The sequence below is a fragment of the Syngnathoides biaculeatus genome, chromosome 11 (assembly GCF_019802595.1).
Source record: "Syngnathoides biaculeatus isolate LvHL_M chromosome 11, ASM1980259v1, whole genome shotgun sequence".
NCBI classification, from domain to species: domain Eukaryota; kingdom Metazoa; phylum Chordata; class Actinopteri; order Syngnathiformes; family Syngnathidae; genus Syngnathoides; species Syngnathoides biaculeatus.
The window spans coordinates 26992722-27011887 of record NC_084650.1 but is presented as its reverse complement, the minus strand read 5'-3'; the positions used below and the strand labels follow the sequence as shown (position 1 = coordinate 27011887).

Sequence of the window (19166 nt, the reverse complement as noted above, 5' to 3'; positions counted from 1 at the left end):
GCCTGCAGTTCTTTAGAAGTTAAAACCCCAAAAGGTGCTAGCAAGGTACAAGGGTGCCTTGAGATAGTTCTTTCATTTTTTTCCAAGCATCACGCTTGTAACTCAAACCACTCAAATCTCAGATCACCTTTCCCTATTAAAATGGATAATGCTATTCATATAAATATAACAAAAATAACATTTTATAGTATTGTACTTTAAAACATAGTTTTTGTCCCACTCTCTCATTCAATTCAATCCACATTGTCCTGCTGGCCGGATTGACCACCTGGGGGCATTATAAGGCAGACAGATATACAGTACTGAACGTGCACCTTGCGGAGGATACTGAATGCATGACGGAGTACTGATTTATTGAATTTCAAAATGTGTGGTTGCAGTGTTTGTGTTCAAATATCAGTTACTGAAGGGGTTATACACAATAAGCACGTCCCATTGTGTGCTAGCAATAGGATCCAGACTAAAGGCTTACACTGGGTGTTTTAAATGTGTAATTCTCCTACTTTTATGCTTATTTTGACTGGGAGTGACAAACAGCTGGATGCCTGTTTTTAAAAGAATTGTTCACTCTTTGCCAAATCAGTAATTATCATGTAGTTAGCGGAGCTGAGTTCAGTGCCACCACATTAGCACATACAGTATATCTTAAGATTGATCTTGCAAGTCAAGGTAAAATAAAATAAAATAAAGTAAAAATGGCTGGTTGATTGCTCTTGTCACTCACTGTCTCAAAGCACCAATGTATGTTAAGTAGTTGTGGAGACTCACTTACATGCATTTGTCAGTGTAAGACTTTATTCCAACACAAAAGGAAAAAAGGCAAGGGTGGGGAACACCACCACCTATGTTGGCTTTTCCTGAGGAAGGTTTACCTGGATGCAGGTCAGTGAAGCAGTGCAGAGCAAGACACTGAGCACTGAGACACACTTTAAGATGGAGCGACGCCGTCTGGATCAGCACTTCAGTCAGCAGCCAACAGTCCTCCTGTCCTGCTATTGTACTAGGTTGAACAGACAGAGCACGCTGTTAAGCAAGCAGACACCCACATAAGACAAAAATGTCCAGTTATCAAAACAGGAGCTTAAAATACGGCAGTGCTTTTAAATATGTCCACAGTGTTGTTCCCATCTTCTCACCTCTGATCTCCTTTGTAAAGAGGCTTTTTACATAGGACACATTGAGTTGCTGAGGATTCATAGAACTGAGGCCACCCAGACTCCACCAGAGTCTCGGTCTCCACGGTCCCATCATGCTTTGGCTCCCCCGTCTGGACCAAGACAATTTGAAGACTGTTCAGATTTTGGATGAGAGCAAGCGTTTCCTGGAGCTCAGCCTCGCTCTCTGGAATCTGCAGGCTACGGCGAATCAGCTGGAGGGTGGATTGCCGCTGGATGTCTTTCTGAGCAGGACTCAAAGGCAGGTATGGATCCACCAATCGATCCGACCTCTAAAACAGACAATCACGAAGACTGGAAAACACAACTAGGACATTTCTTCAGCAAATCATCCAGCACATCAATTAAGGTTAAAAGTTAATACCAACAACGTAGTTGAAGCACTTTTTAGACAAAGGCATGTTGAAAATTTAAGATAAATCTGTACTGCTTGCCTGAAAAGCGCTAATGTTATCCATATCCCACATTTATTTATTGTTTTGATTAATCCCTTTCACATAAATCTCTCCACTCTTCCAGTCTGAACACAACTATAAACTACCGTAATTTCCAGCCTACAAGCCGCGACTTTTTTCACACGCTTTCAACCCTGTGGTTTATGCGGTCATGCAGTTATTTGTGCATTTTTTCGAATGGCCGCAAGGGGGCACTCAAGTGGAGAAGATAAGAATGAGACCGGTGGAAAATATGTGCCGAGGAAGTGACTTTTACCAGCACTGGTCTCATAGTTCCCCTTCTTCTATATATCACCTAACCCTAACCCTAACATAACCTGAAAACAAAAGTTGATAAAAAGACATACACCTATATGTAAGTTCACTGTGTTTGTGTTTATGAGATGTCCATAGCGGACATGAACACTCGACGACAAGTTGTTGAATGGCACATGTTGAAGCATGCATGGGGATGTTTCAGACTGGCTCTAAATTTACAAAATATACACACATGTGTATTAACATACGCGCACGCGTATTAATCATAAGAAGACTTTTCAGCACCGGAAGCCCTCAGACCATCACACCGGTAAATTTTATTTTAACCGGCCCTGTTAGCGTTAGCGCTAGCATGGCGCTTTCTGTGTACCGTCTTTCTTTATGAATATCTCATGTTTGAGTGTGGGTTTCAATGTGGGCACTTGCGGCTTTTACACAGCTGCAACGTATGTATGTACCAAATGGTATTTCCTTTACAAATGTACTCAGTGAGGCTTATACCCAGTTGCGCTCGGTAGGCCGGGAATCACGGTACTTAACCTTTAAACTACTAAAACAGCATGACTAAAGTACCCCAAGTGTCACACCAGAATATAAAGTTAGGAAAATGGCAAACAAAAAAGCCTTCTGGAAGTAGATAAGGCCAACGGTTGCAGCCCCATCCCATCCTACCCCCCATCTACAAACAATTACTAAAAACATTTGTCTGAACCACAAGAAATTCTTTCTGGAAAACCCCTAAGTTTTCTTGTTTTGTGTGGCATGACATGAAACATTTAATCAACTAACCCAAAGTCTGCAATGTAGAAGAAGTCAATTTTCACCTTAGATTCCTTTGGCTTCCCTCGGGTCAGCTTACAACCACATTTAGGGCACACTGAAGGTTTGTGTCTGTTCTTATACATGTAGTCACACAGTGTGTTCTTACAGTGACCTCTGCCTCTCGCAGTTGACAGTCCCAGTTTCTTGGAAAAGAAAGAATTGGCGCTAATGTGAAAACAAGATTTTAAAAAAACAGACTGGACATGTAGTATTCATGAAAAAAATAACTACAGCAAAGTGATTTGTAAAAGAACACTTACAAAGCTGTCAACTCCCGCATGATTGAAAGGCACAACTGACACAATGGTCATATTATCAGATGGGGAGGAAACAAGCTGACTTGTTGTGACAAAAGACTCCTATGGAAAAAATTAATTGATCAAGAAACACCTAATTCGTTCAATCCACTTTCAATATCGCTTGTAAGGGTCACGAGTGAGTTTTGGTTCTTTGGACAAGAACCAGGGTACACTTCGTGCTGGTTGCCAGGCAATCACAGAGCACAAATAGACTGGACAAATAACTATTTACTCCTATGCACAATTTAAAGTTAACATGCTTACCTCCTTGGATAGGACTTCTCGGCCAAGCTGTTTTAAGGTTCCAGCTTTGAGACCCAAGAATCTCTCTCGTGGCTCTGTGGTTAGGTATAAAAATATTATCACACAACCACAGTGTCCATTATTTTTGGGGTGACATAACATCCTGTTGTTCTTATCAAAAATAAGGCATCACACGAAACAGAGTTCAGACATACAAAACAAGAACATGATGTACCAGAAGGTGATTTGTTGTTTCCTGTCGGAATTTTTCGGTTTGCAGTTGGGACAGTAAGGATCTGAAACAAAGCAGGACCTGAAGAAACAATTATCGACCTGAGTGTAAAACGACGTGAACGCAGTCTTTATATGAGATCAAAACTTTCAAATCTTTGCAATTTGCCCTTCACCTGTGCTACAATAAGAAGGTAAGATGGGTCTTACAGGCCTCCCCTGAAGATTGGACATGCTCTTTCTTTTGAGGGCTATTTCTTTCACGTGCCTATTAATCGAAGACAGGACAGAGTAATTTGTCTCATCAGACAGAAAAAAAAGGACGTACTAAAATAGAACACAAAGGAGCCTATTTGTAGAGTGACTCACTTTATTAGTGGCTGGACAGACACGCAGAGGGTTTTATCTGGTGACTTGCTGCTGCCCTCTGTTGGCACCTCACCCAGAATTGCTTTTATCTTTTTCAAGACCCTATGCCCTTCTTTTTTGCCCTCACTGGATTTCGTTTTAACAAAATCAGCATTTTCCTCTTGCGCCGTGTGCTGGTAGGATGAAGCAGCCTTGACTTCAGACACCAGCTTGGAATCTTGCACATTTTTCTGCTGGGTTTTCTTTGCCTAATTTAGGCAACAAAGTAAAATTACTGACACCAAATGAAAACCTAAACTCAGGAGCAGTCATCTAATAAGAGATAAGAGAAAGAATAATCAAAAGTTCTTCATCATTGTAGTGGTGCTTGAATGTGTAGGAAGTATGAGCTATAAAATAAATAATACTCTCAAAGTATTCCCATGGTAACTCGAAAACAACTAAAAATGATTTTCCGTTTGCGGAGTACTGTTTGATTTTCGGCATCAGATAAATTCCCAAATTATGGTGTGAACATATTTTGTCCCATCCATCCATTTTATTAGCCGCTTATCCACACAAGAGTCGCGCGGAGTGCTGGAGCCTATTCCAGCTGTCAACGGGCAGGAGGCGGGGTACACCCAGAACTGGTTGCCATAGAGACAAACAGCAGCAATCACAATCACGCCTTAATGTTGCATGGTTTTGGGATGTGGGACGAAACCGGAGTGCCCGGAGAAAACCCATGCAGGCACAGGGAGAACACGCAAACTCCACACAGGCGGGTCTGGGATTGAACCCGGGACATCAGAACTGGGAGGCCACTGCTTTCCAGCTAATCCACCGTGCCGCCTGAACATATTTAAAATTTTTTAAAAAAGCAACATAATATAGACGGACAAAGGTCTTTGGATTGATTTTTTTAAAAATCCACACATCTTAAAGTTATTCTAATTTGTTTTTTTGTTCAATATTTACTATTCAAGGTAAAGCCAGCTCAGATTCATCTGGTATGTTGAAACCGAGGGTGGTCTTGAACCCAGTCAGAGCAGGGACAATCCATCTGATTGGGTGTGTGCCTGTGCAAGCGCGTGTGTGTATGCATATGAAAATGCAGTGGAGTTACAGAAAACTGAGAGTCATAAATAGAATTTGTTCCAAAGCCCAATTCCACTGTGACAATGTGGGAAAATTTTGGATTCAAAACAAATGAATGGCACCATCCTGCTAACACCAACAAGCTGGTATGTCGAATTTGTATAAAGTTGCGACAAAGAAAAAAAAAAAGTTGCATGTACTCATTGTTTCCATGACATTTGCATGCTGGTACTCACATACTTAAGTGTAAAATGTTCTATGATGTGTCCCTCTATTCCTTTCGTCTTTGTCTATACTTTAATTTTGTTTTTGCGGTTATGAACTACTCCATGAATTATGTTCCAATAGATTTTTTTTAATCATTGGGTTACATGTAAATTTGTGTTGACGGCAAGCTGGCTCCATGACTCTCCATGACTCCCAGGACAATTTTCCTCCCAGTCGGCCCCTGGTTGAAACTATGCAAATGAATGACGCAAGTGACAGCAACCACGAGTAATGTTCAAAAACTATTTTCAATTTGACTGATGAGTGAGCGATATAGTCCAATATATACAAATCCATTGGTAGTGACGAAGGAGGAGAGAATAAGTAAATGATTCCAACAGCCAAGAGCGTCTGACTCATGAGACATGCCATGTCATAGTCGGTCCCATCTGGTGGTGGAAATAGGTATGACAAGGTGGGCACCAAACGTCAAACATAGCAAGCTTTTTTTGTCTTCACCACTGACTCAATAGTTACCATAGTTACCCCCTTCCAAAAAAACATAATTAATGCATGTTTTGTTTTCAGACTCCATTCCAGTTTATTTCACACATTGTAATTAGTGTGAAATAAACTGTAATGAAGGTATTACAATGTAATTGATAAACAATTAAGTAAAAGTAAACAGTCATAAATCTCAGGTTGTAATAAGTAACTGTTTTTAAGCACATTCACTCTGCAATTCTGTTCAGTTTACCCCCCCCCACACACACACACACACCTATGGGCAATTTAGAGTCTTCAGTGAACCTACCATGTATATTTTTGGGATGTGTGAGGAAACCGGAGTGCCTGGAGAAAACCAACGTGGGCACGGGGAGAACATGTTTATTACACTGGCCAGGGGAAAAAAAAAAATAATAATAATAATCACAAATTGTATGACTCACTGCAGGTATCCATTTGCCGCCAAGGTGGCTTCCACATTCAGGGCATTTTGTTGGCTTGTGTCGTGTGACGTACATAAAAGAACACTGAGGATTTAGACACTTCCCACGACCTCTTCTAGTGTATGTTTTCACACCCTACAAAACAGCAGAGAGAAAACATTATCAAACATTTAGTTTACATTTATTATTTTTCTTGGATTTAAATGTGACGTTCCCAGTTTTTAAACTGCTAGGAAGACTCACTTCACCCCCCCCCCCCCGCCTTTCCTGGGATCTCTGACAAAGGTTACAGCCCTCACTAGTGTAAACGTGCATGAGACACGCATTGTGCAATGGTGCATAGTAACTCAGCTGCATAATATATTACATATGTTTGTCATTGTTTTGTCTTGACAACTGTCCAATTTATTCTTTTTAACATCTGCTGCTAACTGAAGGTAAATAATCTGGCCCAAAAATGTCTGCATGAGGCTCTGTGTGTGTACAGAACGGGAGGCTGCGGCGCCTGCAAAGCAAATGATTCTTCAGTCTCTAATAGGCTCCCAGTCCTGGCAGGACAAGGGTTAAAATAAGTAAAATTGAATTACAGGCATAACAGGGGTCCAATGAGGGATGATTATTCAAAATACTTTCAACAATATTCTATGGTCAGGTCATACAGTGTATCACAGTACTGTATATTTTTTAAACTGCAACATGTGCCAGTGTTGTCAGGATGTTCTAAAAGTCTCAGTAGTTACCATCTTATATGACGGCTCTTCTCTAGGTGCCACAGAGACCATCATTAGGGGGCCCAAAGGGTTGACACCTGCCAAAGATTTAGGCTCAAGCATGTTCTAAAAGGAAAAAATATATATGGAACTTAATTTTATCATTAAAACGACGTGTCAATAAACATGGTTGGTGGATGTTAAGGCATTACCTGGTTGGGGAGGATGGCAACCATCTGTGTGGTTTCTCCTTGGCTTTGATGCACTGTCACGCCACCATTAACACCAGCAGCATGTCTGATCTCACATTCTTTCATGTCAACACAGTTTGCTGGAGCATCCGCAGGGCTCAGTGAGAAAGAGATATCGTCGGAAGTTGGAGGGACGGATGTAATTAATGAAGAGGAAGATGCGGATTCTTGGGTTGTTGCAGAAAATGACATCTCTCCAGAATTCCCAGGTTTACCCAGACATCTCTTAGAAACATCCACTTTGCAACCCAGGCCAAGCATCTGGGCCTTTTTCAGCTCTTGAGTCAAAGTAGGAAGGGACACATTTCCATCAAACTGATCATTGAGACGCTCTGCCAGAGACCCTCCCACCTGTAGGTCATCAGCCAAAAGAAAATAACTAGCTCTAGGTAGGATCTTACGGAAGCCTGGGAGGTCTTTAGATGGGCTGAGAGATGGCAACTGAAAGAAAATCGAGAAAAATGAGAATCAGAAAAGCACTATGTCAACTGGACCTTTGGCAAAGGTGTGGACTCAAGTCACATGACTTGGACTCAAGTCACATGACTTGGACTCAAGTCAGAATCGAGTCATGAATTTGATCACTTTTGGCTCAACAATAAGTTAAAAGACTTGCAACTTAGACTTGAACTACAATGGATCAGGACTTCACTTGGACTTGAAACCACTGACTTGAAAAGACTTGCGTCTTTAACAAAGCACTGAGAAACCTACATTTTATAGCTCTTCTCTTTCTGGAATTTTCCACTTGATTATACTGAAACCATTTGCTAATATCATTTAAATTCATTTCCCTACGGAAGTAAATATGTGCCACCAGGATTTGAATTAAAAATGCCACTGAAAATTTTATGTTGTAAAATTCACATTGTTATTTCAAAGTGATCACATTTTCAATAGCTGTATTTCAGTTTAACTTTTCAATGTTAAAAAAATTTGCCACATAAAAAAAATTCAAATTTAAAATTGAAACGTCTCCTGAGATTCAACTGGCTCTGTTCTCATGTCCTCCCTCACAACATCCATCAACCTCTTCTTTGGTCCTCCTCTCGCTCTTTTGCCTGGCAGCTCCATCCTCAGGACCCTTCAACCAATATACTCTCTCTCACGACATGTCAAAACCATCGAAGTCTGCTCTCTTGAACCTTTTCTCCAAAATGTCCAACTTTGGCTGTCCCTCTAATTAGCCAATTTCTAATCCTAGCTGACCTGTTCATTCCGAGCGAGAACCTCAACATCTTCATTTCTGTCACCTCCAGTTCTCAGTTGTCTCGTCAGTGCCACCGTCTCTAATCCGTACATCATGGCCGGCTTCACCACTGTTTTATAAACTTTGCCCGTCATCCTAGCAGAGATTTTTCTGTCAAACAACACACCAGACACCTTCCACCAGCTGTTCCAACCTGCTTGGACTCCTTTCTTCACTTCCTTACCACATTCTCCATTGCTCTGGATTCTTGACCCCAAATATTTGAAATCGTCCACGCTCGCTATCTCTTCTTCCTGTAGCCTCACTCTTCCTCCTCCACCACTTTCATTCACACACATATATTCAGTTTTACTTCGGCTAGTCTTTCATTCCTCTCTTCTCCAGTGCATGCCTTCATCTTTCTAATTGTTCCTCCGACCTGCTCCCTGCTTTCAATGCACATCACAATATCATCTGCAAACATCATGGTCCAAGGGGATTGCAGTCTAACCTCATCTGTCAGCGTATCCATTACCACAGGGAACAGGAAAGGGCTCAGAGCTGATCCCTGTTCCCAGCTTCACCTTAAATTCTTCTGTTATGGCTACGGCACACCTCACCACTGTTCTGTGCCCTCATACATGTCCTGTACTATTCTAACATATTTCTCTGCCCCACCAGACTTGCGCATGCAGAACCACAGTTCCTCTCTTGGTACACTGTCATAGGCTTTCTCTAGTTCCACAAAGACACAATGTAGCTTCTTCTGACCTTTTCTGTACTTTCCCACGAGCATCCTCAAGGCAAATAATAGATCTGTGCTACTCTTTCTAGGCATGAACCCAGACTGTTGTTCACAGATACTGACTTCTGTCCTGAATCTAGCCTCCACTACTCTTTCCCATAACTTCATTGTGTGGCTCATCATCTTTATTCCTCTGTAGTTTCCACAGTTCTGAATATCACCTTTGTTCTTAAAAATGGGAACTAGCACACTTTTCCTCCATTCTTTAGACATCTTCTCACCTATTAGAATTCTGTTGAATAAGTTGGTCAAAAACTCCACAGCCACCTCTCCAAATTGCTTCCATAAATCCACTGGTATGTCATCAGGACCAACTGCCTTTCATTTTTTCATCCTCTTTAGGGCCTTTTTAACTTCCCCTTACTAATTATTGCCACTTCCTGGTCTATCGCTTCTGTTCCTCATCTCCCATTTTCTTCATTCATTAACTTCTCAAAGTACTCTTTCCATCTCTTTAGCACACTACTGCACCACAGTCAACACATTTCCATCTATATTCTTAATCACCCTTACCTGCTGCACATCCTTCCCATCTCTCTTCCTCTGTCTGGCCAACCTGTAGAGATCCTTTTCTCCCTCTTTCGTATCCAACCTGGTGTACATCCCATCATATGCCTCTTGTTTAGCCTTCGCCACCTCGACCTTTTCCCTACATCGCATCTTAATGTGTTCCTTTCACCTCTCCTCAGTCGTCTCTGTGTCCCACTTCTTCTTCGCTCTTTCCTTGGATGACTATTTTGGGGTTGCACCACCAGGTCTCCTTCTCCCCTTTCCTACCAGAAGACACACAAAGTACTCTCCTGCCCGTCTCTCTGATCACCTTGGCTGAAGTACTCCAGTCTTTCGGTAGCTCCTCCTGTCCATTGAGAGCCTATCTCACCCCTTTCCGGAAGGCCCCACAGCATTCTTCCTTTCTCAACTTCCACCACCTGGTTCTCTGCTTTACTTTAGTCTTCTTAATTTTCCTACCCAACACCAGAGTCCTCCTACACACCACCATCCTGTGTTGTCGAGCTACACTCTGCCTTACCACTATTTTACAGTCAGTAACCTCTTTCAGATTACATCGTCTGCACAGAATGCAATCCACCTGCGTGTTTTTACCTCCGCTCTTGTAGGTCACAATATATTCCTGCTTCTTCTGGAAAAAAAAAGTGTTCACTACTGCCATTTCCATCCTTTTTGCAAAACCCACCACCATCTGTCCCTCAAAGTTCCTTTCCTGGATGCCGTACTTACCCATCACTTCTTCATCGCCCCTGTTTCCTTCACCAACATGTCCATTACAATCTGCACCAATCACAACTCTGTCTCTGTATGGGATGCTCAGAACTACTTCATCTAGTTCCTTCCGGAATTTCTCTTTTGGTGGCTTCAACTGGCTACAATTTACTGTCTGAAATTCACCATCTAAAGTCAGTGCTAAGAGGGCAGGGTTACTTCAGGTCGGAACCCAACACCCAGCCAATCCAGTTACACTTTCTTAGTGTGTGACGTCAAGTATTAAGAATGTTTGCTTTGAGACTCATGTTTAACTCTGTTGCTGTGCATTTCTCCCGATCAATTGTACGATGGTTTTACACATTCACTGGAGTCCAGCCGTGTTTGATTTGACTGATTGGACATGATTAAGAAAGCCGCACAGCTCTCTAAAAAGGACTTATAGCTCAGAGTACATGTCAGAGCAAGTGAGAATCATGAGGTTGAAGGAACTGCCTGAAGAGCTCAGACAGAATTAAGACAAAATCACTGTGGCTAAGCTCCAGAGATCCAGCTGGGAGATGGCAGAAAGCTCCAATAAGTCAACCATTACTCCAGCACTTTATGGCAGAATAGCCTGACGGAAGTTTCGCCTCACTGCAGGAGACATGGAAGCCTGCATGGAGTTGGCTTAAAAAAAAAAAAAAAAAAACCCAAGGGATTCCAAGATAGTGACAAATAAGATTCTTTGATTTGATGAGATCAAGATAAAATATTTTGGCCTCAATTCTAAACCAGAGGTGGGCAAAATTTTTGGCTAAAGGGCCACATTGATATTCACAGTTTGGCAAGCAGGACAAGTCACAAACGGCTGTTTACATATGAAAAATAAACAACAAAAAAGGCTTTGTAGTGTTAATACTTCGATTTACTTATAATGGGAACTGCGTTGTTTTGTTGTTGGTTTTTTTTTGCCAGTGCATCAAACTATGGTGTTAGTTTTGTTGTGGCAATTCTCAGAACAGCAGCTGCCAAGTGGCAAGAAGCCACTCCAAATAAAAAAAAAAAAAAAACAACAGTATTATTTGTATTCTTTGAGTTAATTATTCTGAAAAGCTTGTACTTCATTTATCATGTTATCACATCACTAACAGTGGAATTAAAAAAAACAATCCTATTATTTTTGTTATTTTAGGGGAAAATATGCTGTTTGAAACAAAATTTTAAAAGTAAACATCATATTGAGAGAGCTATAGATAAAAGTATTCTACAGTATAAAAATTGAGAAACAAATGTAACAATCTGCAATATAGCAGTTCAGTGCGGCAGGAATCGTGATATACCGCATGATTACTGTATCTGACTCTAAATTGCTTGGACTCCTTGTTCCACGGCAGGGGCTCATACTTTCCAGACATAAGCATCCTTGGACTCACGTAGTTTAATGTGTAAAATGATCTAAGGTTATGTTACATTTTATTTTCATTCTCAAAGTTTACCTAAATGCTGAATATCCCAAACTCTCTGCAAGTAGTGAAGCCTTTTTTCTACTTACGGTATCAGTGCCCTCCTTCTCCGAGTTGGCCTTTTCCAGATAGTAGCGTTTCTCTGCCACACTGAGCCTTTTCCAGCTCTCACTGATTCGCTTGTTGATCTCAGATTGTGGCTGATTGGGTTTCTCCTGTTGCATAATCTGATGGACATCGAAGTAGTACAGTAGGTACGCAGACCTGTATGACATTTTTTTTTTTTTTAAATCAAGGACACTCAATCCCAAATTGTGAGTGTGCACTGTCTTGATGTGAGCACTACCTGGGCTTTTTTGGCTTCACTTCACCCTCTTCCTGACTTTTGCGCTTTCGTTTCTTGGGGGAAAATACTTCAACCTGGTTGTAGGCACTCTCCACCTCCTCTGTCAGTTTCACTTCTTCGCATAGGTCGACTTTTTCCATAATTGCCTTGGATCTAGAAACAATAGGATAACAGACTTAACTTTGTCCTGTTACTTGAGTTTTAATGTCAGTCAGAGGTTACAACAATACTTCTGCTCTGTACTTTGGTAGGACAGACACTTGTAAAGGCTCTGGTAAAAAGCACTGCTTCAACGCTTCTCCTTAAAAGTAAAAAACTACAGACTCGGAAATGTCCTAATTAATACCAAGCAAAACTTTATAGAGTGCTCAACACTGACATGAGTGTTGGGTCAACTTTCACACTAAACAGAAAACATCCACCTTACATGTTTTTATTTGATTTGATGAGGATTTTTGAATGTCGTAATTTTGTGGGTTTTAGCCTAGCACAAGACAACACATTCCCACAACCAAATAAGCCCACAGATGTGGAATGTCTTTTTTTTCTCTTCTATAGTAGTTGCGAATTGTCTGCAGAATCAACAAAATGTCCCATGTTTAGTACATTATTGTCCAAGGTACACAAGCATGCATCTTCAGTGCAGTCTTCCTAGATCCACAAGCACTTTCACTGTCCTCTGCCTGCATAAGCCCATTCAAGGTGACATAAAAAAAAGAGATGAAACTCGCCATATCACATGATCACTGTAAAAATACGAAGTGAAATTTACTTGAAAAAAAATGAGGACATTTTTTTCAGTCAAATTCTAAGTACCTTTTACAAAACTTTTGAGTACATTTTACCATTTTTTATTTTTTAAAGTTACACAAGCATTGAGGAACAAATTCATGACCTTAAGCTTGGGAGACAGCCACGCTATATGAGCTGGTCTAATGTACTCAAAAACCTCCTTGTAATATTTACTTTGAATGTTTGTGTCAAAAAAATCATTTTTTGCTCTGATAAGTATTAGTGGTTTTATTTATTTTTAACAATGTACTGGAAGCATTTATGGACACGAAGACGTTCACATTTTTTTAAATATATATTTTCTTACACTTTCTCAATAAACTATTTTGTATTACATTTTTTGGTAGCTCTGCCCTGAGACTGACTGGCGACTAGTTAAGGGTGTAGTCAACCTTTCGCTTGAAGCTGACTGGGATAGGTTCCACCTTTCCCGTGACCCATGTGAGGATAAGCGGCTAGGATAATGGATAGATTTTTTTGTAGTACTGTACATAGTCATCCACAAAGGCCATAACAGATGTCAGAATTCAATGCATCACACGTGAAGGTTCAGCTCCCAGCTATTAACCAGTTAGTGCTTTCATGTAAAAAAAAAAAAGCTGATTAAAGCCGATTCTGATGTACACATGGAGCACCAAGAAATGAAGCTGTTCTCCAACCAATTGTTGAAATGATTCAACAATTCAGCCTGTGTGAGTCTCCATCTCGCTATCACTACTCTCAACCCAACTGAGACAATTGACCCCTCCGTAGAAATTGCGTCATCCGCGTCGCTGACCAGAGGCCAGAGATCTGCATAAACCACGCCCCTTTTTTGGACCCGCCGTTCCCTCAGACAACGTTGCATGGTCCAGTATAGCTTTTGTTAGCATTTTATCGCGTATTTGGGTTCTTTCACAATAGATATAGTTAAGAGGTGTAGTCACGGACTTTGTAATAGTGACGACAGGTATCCTGAAAGGCGAGTTGGTGGAGTTCAATTCGTACCCTTTCCAAAACCGAAGACCCAGTACGAAAAATGTCTTTGATGGATCAAACTTTGTGGAAGACCGCATGATCATCTGAATCCATCTAAAATCAACCGGAACAGAAGACCGAGTACGAAAAATGTCTTCGATGGATCAAACTTTGTGGAAGACCGCATGATCAACTGAATCAATCTAAAATCAACCGGAACAGATATGTTTGCACGAAGGTAAGCCCTATATTTGATTTTCAATACATGTCTCATATAAATGAATTAGCAGTTCTTCGCTTGCATAACATAGCTACGTGTGAATGATTGACACACTTGATCTGTGTTGAGCGATATTTTGCGATGATCTAACTGCACAAACGTGTCTCTGTTGTCGGCTACCGAGCTAAGCTAAACCGGACTAGCGAGTCCTAAAAGCCTTCGACGTGCACCGAGACACCAAGACTGAAGGAAGGATGTTTGAGGACACTAAAGTAGTGATTGTCGTACTCGGTCGGGACTTGCGTAGGTTCGGCACTAATTCAAGAATAATTATTGAGGGGAGCGCGTGACGTTACACAAAGAAAACGAGATAAACAACTCGTAAATCAAGCCTTGCCTTCTTTTCCTTCATACAGCGGTTCACAAACGGCTATACAGATACATATACAGATTCTGCACACAAGTGTGATATGTAACACGAAAATAGGAAACTGTCAATGACGATTTTGTCTTTGGGTTATAATATATTATAATATGTGGCTTCTCGGTCTTCTGACTGGAAAGATTTCGCGCTAATATCAATGGTTTCTCCGTCGATATGCATGGAAATACCCCTCGCTGAAATACTTGAAGCCCTGCTGTCTGCTTTTCAACGATATTTCACTGTTAGCTAAGAATGCGAGTGAGATATCTGCAGGTAAATCGGACAGTTTCGCTCTATTTTTTTTATTGCTGCGCCGATATTTTATGCTAATTGTTTGTCTGACGTCAGCAGATGATATTGTGATATGCAGTGAAAGCAGGGAGCATGCAGAGGAACAATTAGACAGATGGAGACATGCACTGGAAAGGAGAGGAATGAAGATTAGCCGGAGTAAAACAATGTATGTGCATGAATGAGAAAGGTGGAGGGGGAAGAGTGAGGCTACAGGGAGAAGAGATAGTGAGGGTGGAGGACTTCAAATACTTGGGGTCAACAATACAGAGCAATGGAGAGTGTGGTCAGGAAGTGAAGAAACGGGTCCAAGCAGGTTGGAACAGCTGGCGGAAGGTGTCTGGTGTGTTATGTGACAGAAGAGTCTCTGCTAGGATGAAGGGCAAAGTTTACAAAAACAGTGGTGAGGCCGGCCATGATGTACGGATGAGAGACGGTGGTACTGAAGAAACAACAGGAAGCAGAAGTGGAGTTGGCAGAAATGAAGATGTTGAGGTTCTCGCTCGGAGTGAGCAGGTTGGATAGGATTAGAAATGAGCTCATTAGAGGGACAGCCAAAGTTGGATGTTTTGGAGACAAGATTCGAGAGAGCAGACTTCGATGGTTTGGACATGTTCAGAGGCGAGAGAGTGAGTATATTGGTAGAAGGATGCTGAGGATGGAGCTCCCAGGCAAAAGAGCGAGAGGAAGACCAAAGAGAAGGTTTATGGATGTGGTGAGGGAAGACATGAGGGCAGTTGGGGTTAGAGAGGAAGATGCAGGAGATAGGCTAAGATGGAAAAAGATGACACGCTGTGGCGACCCCTAACGGGACAAGCCGAAAGGAAAAGAAGTTTGTCTGACGTCAGCGCACGTGGCGTCACGTCACTTCAGGAGGCGTGGTTAAGTGCCCATGCGACCGGAGAACGTCTCATTCATTTATACGAGGCGTGGATTAAAAATCAAATTTAGGGCATATCTTCGTGCAAACACAGTCTGGTTAAGCTTCTGGCCGCGAGCCAGCAAGAAATCAATACGTTTGTACAGTCCGATCATCGCTAAATATCGCTCAACAAAGAATAAGTGTGTCAATCGTTCACACGCAGCAGTGTTATGCTAGCGAAGAACTTCGAATTCATTTATACGAGACATGTATTAAAAATCAAATATAGGGCATACCTTCGTGCAAACATATGTGTTCCGGTTGATATTAGATGGATTTAGTTGATGATGCGGTCTTCCACAAAGTTTGATCCATCGAAGGCATTTTTCGTACTGGGTCTTCGGTTTTAGAAAGGGTACGAATCGAACTCCACCAACTAGCCTTACAGGATACTATTACAAAGTCCGTGACTACACCTCTTAACCATATTTTTTGTTAAATAACCCAAATACGCGATAAAACGCTAACTAAACCTATACTGGAGCATGCAATGTTGTCTGAGAAAATGGCTGGAGCAAAAAGGGGCTTTGGTCTATGCAGATCTCTGGCCTCTGCTTGGTCAGTGACGCGGATTGTGCAATATCCACGGAGGGGTCAATTGAAACAAGCACCCTGTGCAGATGCTTTCAGTTCAACACATGATTAGTGTGTAACAAACATTTATGGCCTGCAAATTTTGGGGTGATTTCGTCACGTTTCTTTTCTTTTTTTATTCCTAATTTCGTGGGTTTTACAAACTGGATACAAAAATTATGTAAAAATTAATGATGCAAATAGTGAGCCTTAAATCTATAGAAGTTTAGCTCTTTGAATGGAATTATGGAAAACTTTTCCATGATTCAATATTTTTCGAATGGGGCTGAATATCTTTTTGAAGTTGACTCGTCGTCTATGGAGGTTGAAAAAAAAAAAGGTTAACAAGTCTACTTTGACAAAGGACTAGAAAAAGTACAATTTTCAAATGTTGTGTGTAAAAACTCGTGACAAACCAAGACACTTGGGGCAGCATTTGTAGTTACTTCCTATTATTGCCTTTGATCTAGGACCAAATCATTTTTATTTATTTTTTTGCCATCGCTTGACTTTCAGTCTCAGTTTGAGTTATTTTATTCACATTGTTATCACGCGTAGTTCGTACCCCAAAAAATGGGAGCCAGGGATTCTAAAATAAGGAACCATTGGAAGCAAGTTAAGACCACTCGGGCATCGTAGACCGACATGACAGTGTCTTGGTTCATTCCAAAATGTTGTAAAATGGGCTCCCGGGAGTACACGATTTAAACACCGGCAGCATTGCGTTGGAACGAAGCGTTACTGGGCCGACTGCATACTGACACCAACTCGCAGCCTTGTCCAATGAAATGGCTTCTTGTTGAAGTCTTACCTCGGGTAGCCCGAAGCGCTTCACGACGCTCTGCAAATGAGGAAAAGTACACCCAAACTGCTGGCCTTTGCAAAGACGCTGGATAATGGTACTACAGAATAAACGTTATCATTAATGGGTGGAATTCGCGAAGGGTACATGGCAAAAATCGCTTCGTTTCACATCGACCGGGACAGAAAAAAAATGGCGATTTGGCTTCTTGGGTTCTAGACAAATAGCAGACGGGAATGAAGAAACATAAGCCAATCACGTTAGGCGTTTTTGACACGTGAAGGTGACACTCAGGTTCCGGAACGGACAGATGAACCACCCACGGGATTGCACATGAAACGCACCGATAATGTTGAAGTGAAAACAAAGTGTTTATTTGATACGAAAGCAGTGTGAGACACTGCACAAAATTACATTTTCATTTCGCAGAGGAGACGCACGCAGACCTAACTAATCGCAACGCTTGGTTTAGGTTACTTAATCGAACACTGATTACCTCGATGAGAAAAAAATGGCGGATGACAAGGTGAGTGGAGATACAGTATGCAGTTTTTACTGTTTTTTTTTTTATAATAAGTCAGACCACAGTGGTGACAAAGAGTGCAACATTGGGAATGGATTTGATGGAAGTATGACGACCTCTTGCTGAAGTTCTGGTTGCACCGGTGTGCAAATAAACAGATGTTTTAACTTTTATTATGGGCACTCTGCAGCAAAAAGCAAACATTGAATGATGCGTTTTGTATAGCATCACTTGCTATTTGCATATCAATGAAAACGAGCAAGACGAGGGTGTTTACTATTTCGAGCTAAAAGGTGAATCACTTGTCTGTGTAGGATCCCCTGAAACAGTTGAAAGACCTGACCCAGCTCAAAAATCAGTTGGAGGACATCCAGAAGCGAGTGGAAAACGAAATCTCTGCGGGAATTCCTCAGGTAGGACACGTGATTATCTGATGTAGGAAAAAGAATAATGTTTTCAATATTTAATTTGTCATCAATAGAGTGATTCTATGTTTTCAACTACATATAGTTAAAATATATATGTATATATTTGTGCCCTTAGTGTAACATTATTGAATCCATATTCAGTCAAACTGTCAGTTGATCTTAATAATAAAGTAGACATTGTGCTTTTTTTTCTTCCAGAATTTCAAACATTTCCCTGGTGTCTTAATAACGTGGTTTTGTCAAAATAATCCCAAAATCAATAATTACAGCATTTTTTTCCAGTCCCATCCAGATAGGTGAAAATCTGCAATAGAGGCGGGGGACTTGTAGCCCTCTCATATCCTTGAAACACATTTACATTTATTAAAGCACACTTTTTAAACACACTGAATGTCGGTGAGAAAAAATTTGCTCAGCAATATGCAACAACAATGTTGTCAATGTCTCATGTTCATGGTTGTACCTTTAAGAGGCAGGGCTTGCTGATGAAAGTCTGAGCCGTGCCGCTTATCGGAAGCCACCAGTTTTAGTTATTGGTAATTTGGTGTCCAACAAAAACTCCATGCAGAGTTGCTAACCTTAGAACACTGGCAAATTAATCCATCCCACAGGCAGGCTTAAAACAACAGTTCATAATATTCAATGGCATTATCGCCACCGATTCTCAATATTACACCTCACCCCCAACATGGAGTATGGTTATCAGGAGCAAACACTGATAAAATGATTGGCACAGGTTGACGTGTGCTACTATGCTATACTTACTTTTTGGCATTGATGTGATTGTGCTCCAGCCAATGCTTAAAAGTGACTCTCTAGCTCTGGAACTGCCAATGACTTGGCTGAGCAACTCTGTACCCATGATTATTATGTGGAGTTTGTGTATCAGACTTAACACCTCTTCTCTGTGATGTGTCAAATATATTTCGACTTTGCAGGGACTTTAATGTCTGCTTCCGCTTGCAGGGTGGCACACTGTTGGGATCTCCGTTCCTGAAGGGCTTCGTGGCTGGTTATGTGGCGGCCAAACTCCGCTCTTCCGCCATCTTTGGGCTGCTGCTGGGGACTGTCACTGGCATGTATGCGGCGCAGAACTATCAAGTGCCCAACATTGAAAAGACCGTCAAAGAGTTTCTCAATAACTTGAAAAAAGGCTCCAAGTAATTTGGGCGGACTGGCGA

The 19166-nt window shown here is 41.3% G+C and overlaps 2 protein-coding genes across 4 annotated transcripts in view; one reads left to right on the top strand and one right to left on the bottom strand.

The window, feature by feature from the left end:
• hmgxb3 (HMG box domain containing 3) overlaps positions 1-17182 on the bottom strand; it is a 27681-nt gene extending 10499 nt beyond the window's left edge. The window contains exons 1-14 of one of the 2 annotated variants that reach the window (XM_061834011.1): positions 17044-17182; positions 12054-12206; positions 11797-11971; positions 7009-7488; positions 6827-6922; positions 6087-6221; positions 3853-4100; positions 3660-3751; positions 3488-3565; positions 3274-3347; positions 2971-3069; positions 2713-2853; positions 1137-1447; positions 873-1000 (exon numbers count right to left, since the gene is read on the bottom strand). In XM_061834011.1, the coding sequence (XP_061689995.1) occupies positions 873-1000; positions 1137-1447; positions 2713-2853; positions 2971-3069; positions 3274-3347; positions 3488-3565; positions 3660-3751; positions 3853-4100; positions 6087-6221; positions 6827-6922; positions 7009-7488; positions 11797-11971; positions 12054-12193 (2197 nt within the window). In that variant the 5' untranslated portion in view covers positions 12194-12206; positions 17044-17182. Of the gene's footprint in view, positions 1-872; positions 1001-1136; positions 1448-2712; positions 2854-2970; positions 3070-3273; positions 3348-3487; positions 3566-3659; positions 3752-3852; positions 4101-6086; positions 6222-6826; positions 6923-7008; positions 7489-11796; positions 11972-12053; positions 12207-17043 lie in introns of those variants that run through there. The other variant, XM_061834012.1, reaches the window with a different exon arrangement.
• LOC133508262 (SLC35A4 upstream open reading frame protein) lies at positions 16994-19166 on the top strand. 2 transcript variants are annotated; one of them, XM_061834022.1, is made up of 3 exons: positions 16994-17131; positions 17872-17970; positions 18952-19166. In XM_061834022.1, the coding sequence occupies exons 1-3, from the start codon at positions 17129-17131 to the stop codon at positions 19147-19149; spliced, it is 300 nt and encodes a 99-aa protein (XP_061690006.1). In that variant the 5' UTR covers positions 16994-17128; the 3' UTR covers positions 19150-19166. The 2 variants fall into 2 exon arrangements, with proteins under 2 accessions (XP_061690006.1, XP_061690005.1); XM_061834021.1 differs by lacking the exon at positions 16994-17131 and adding an exon at positions 17322-17560.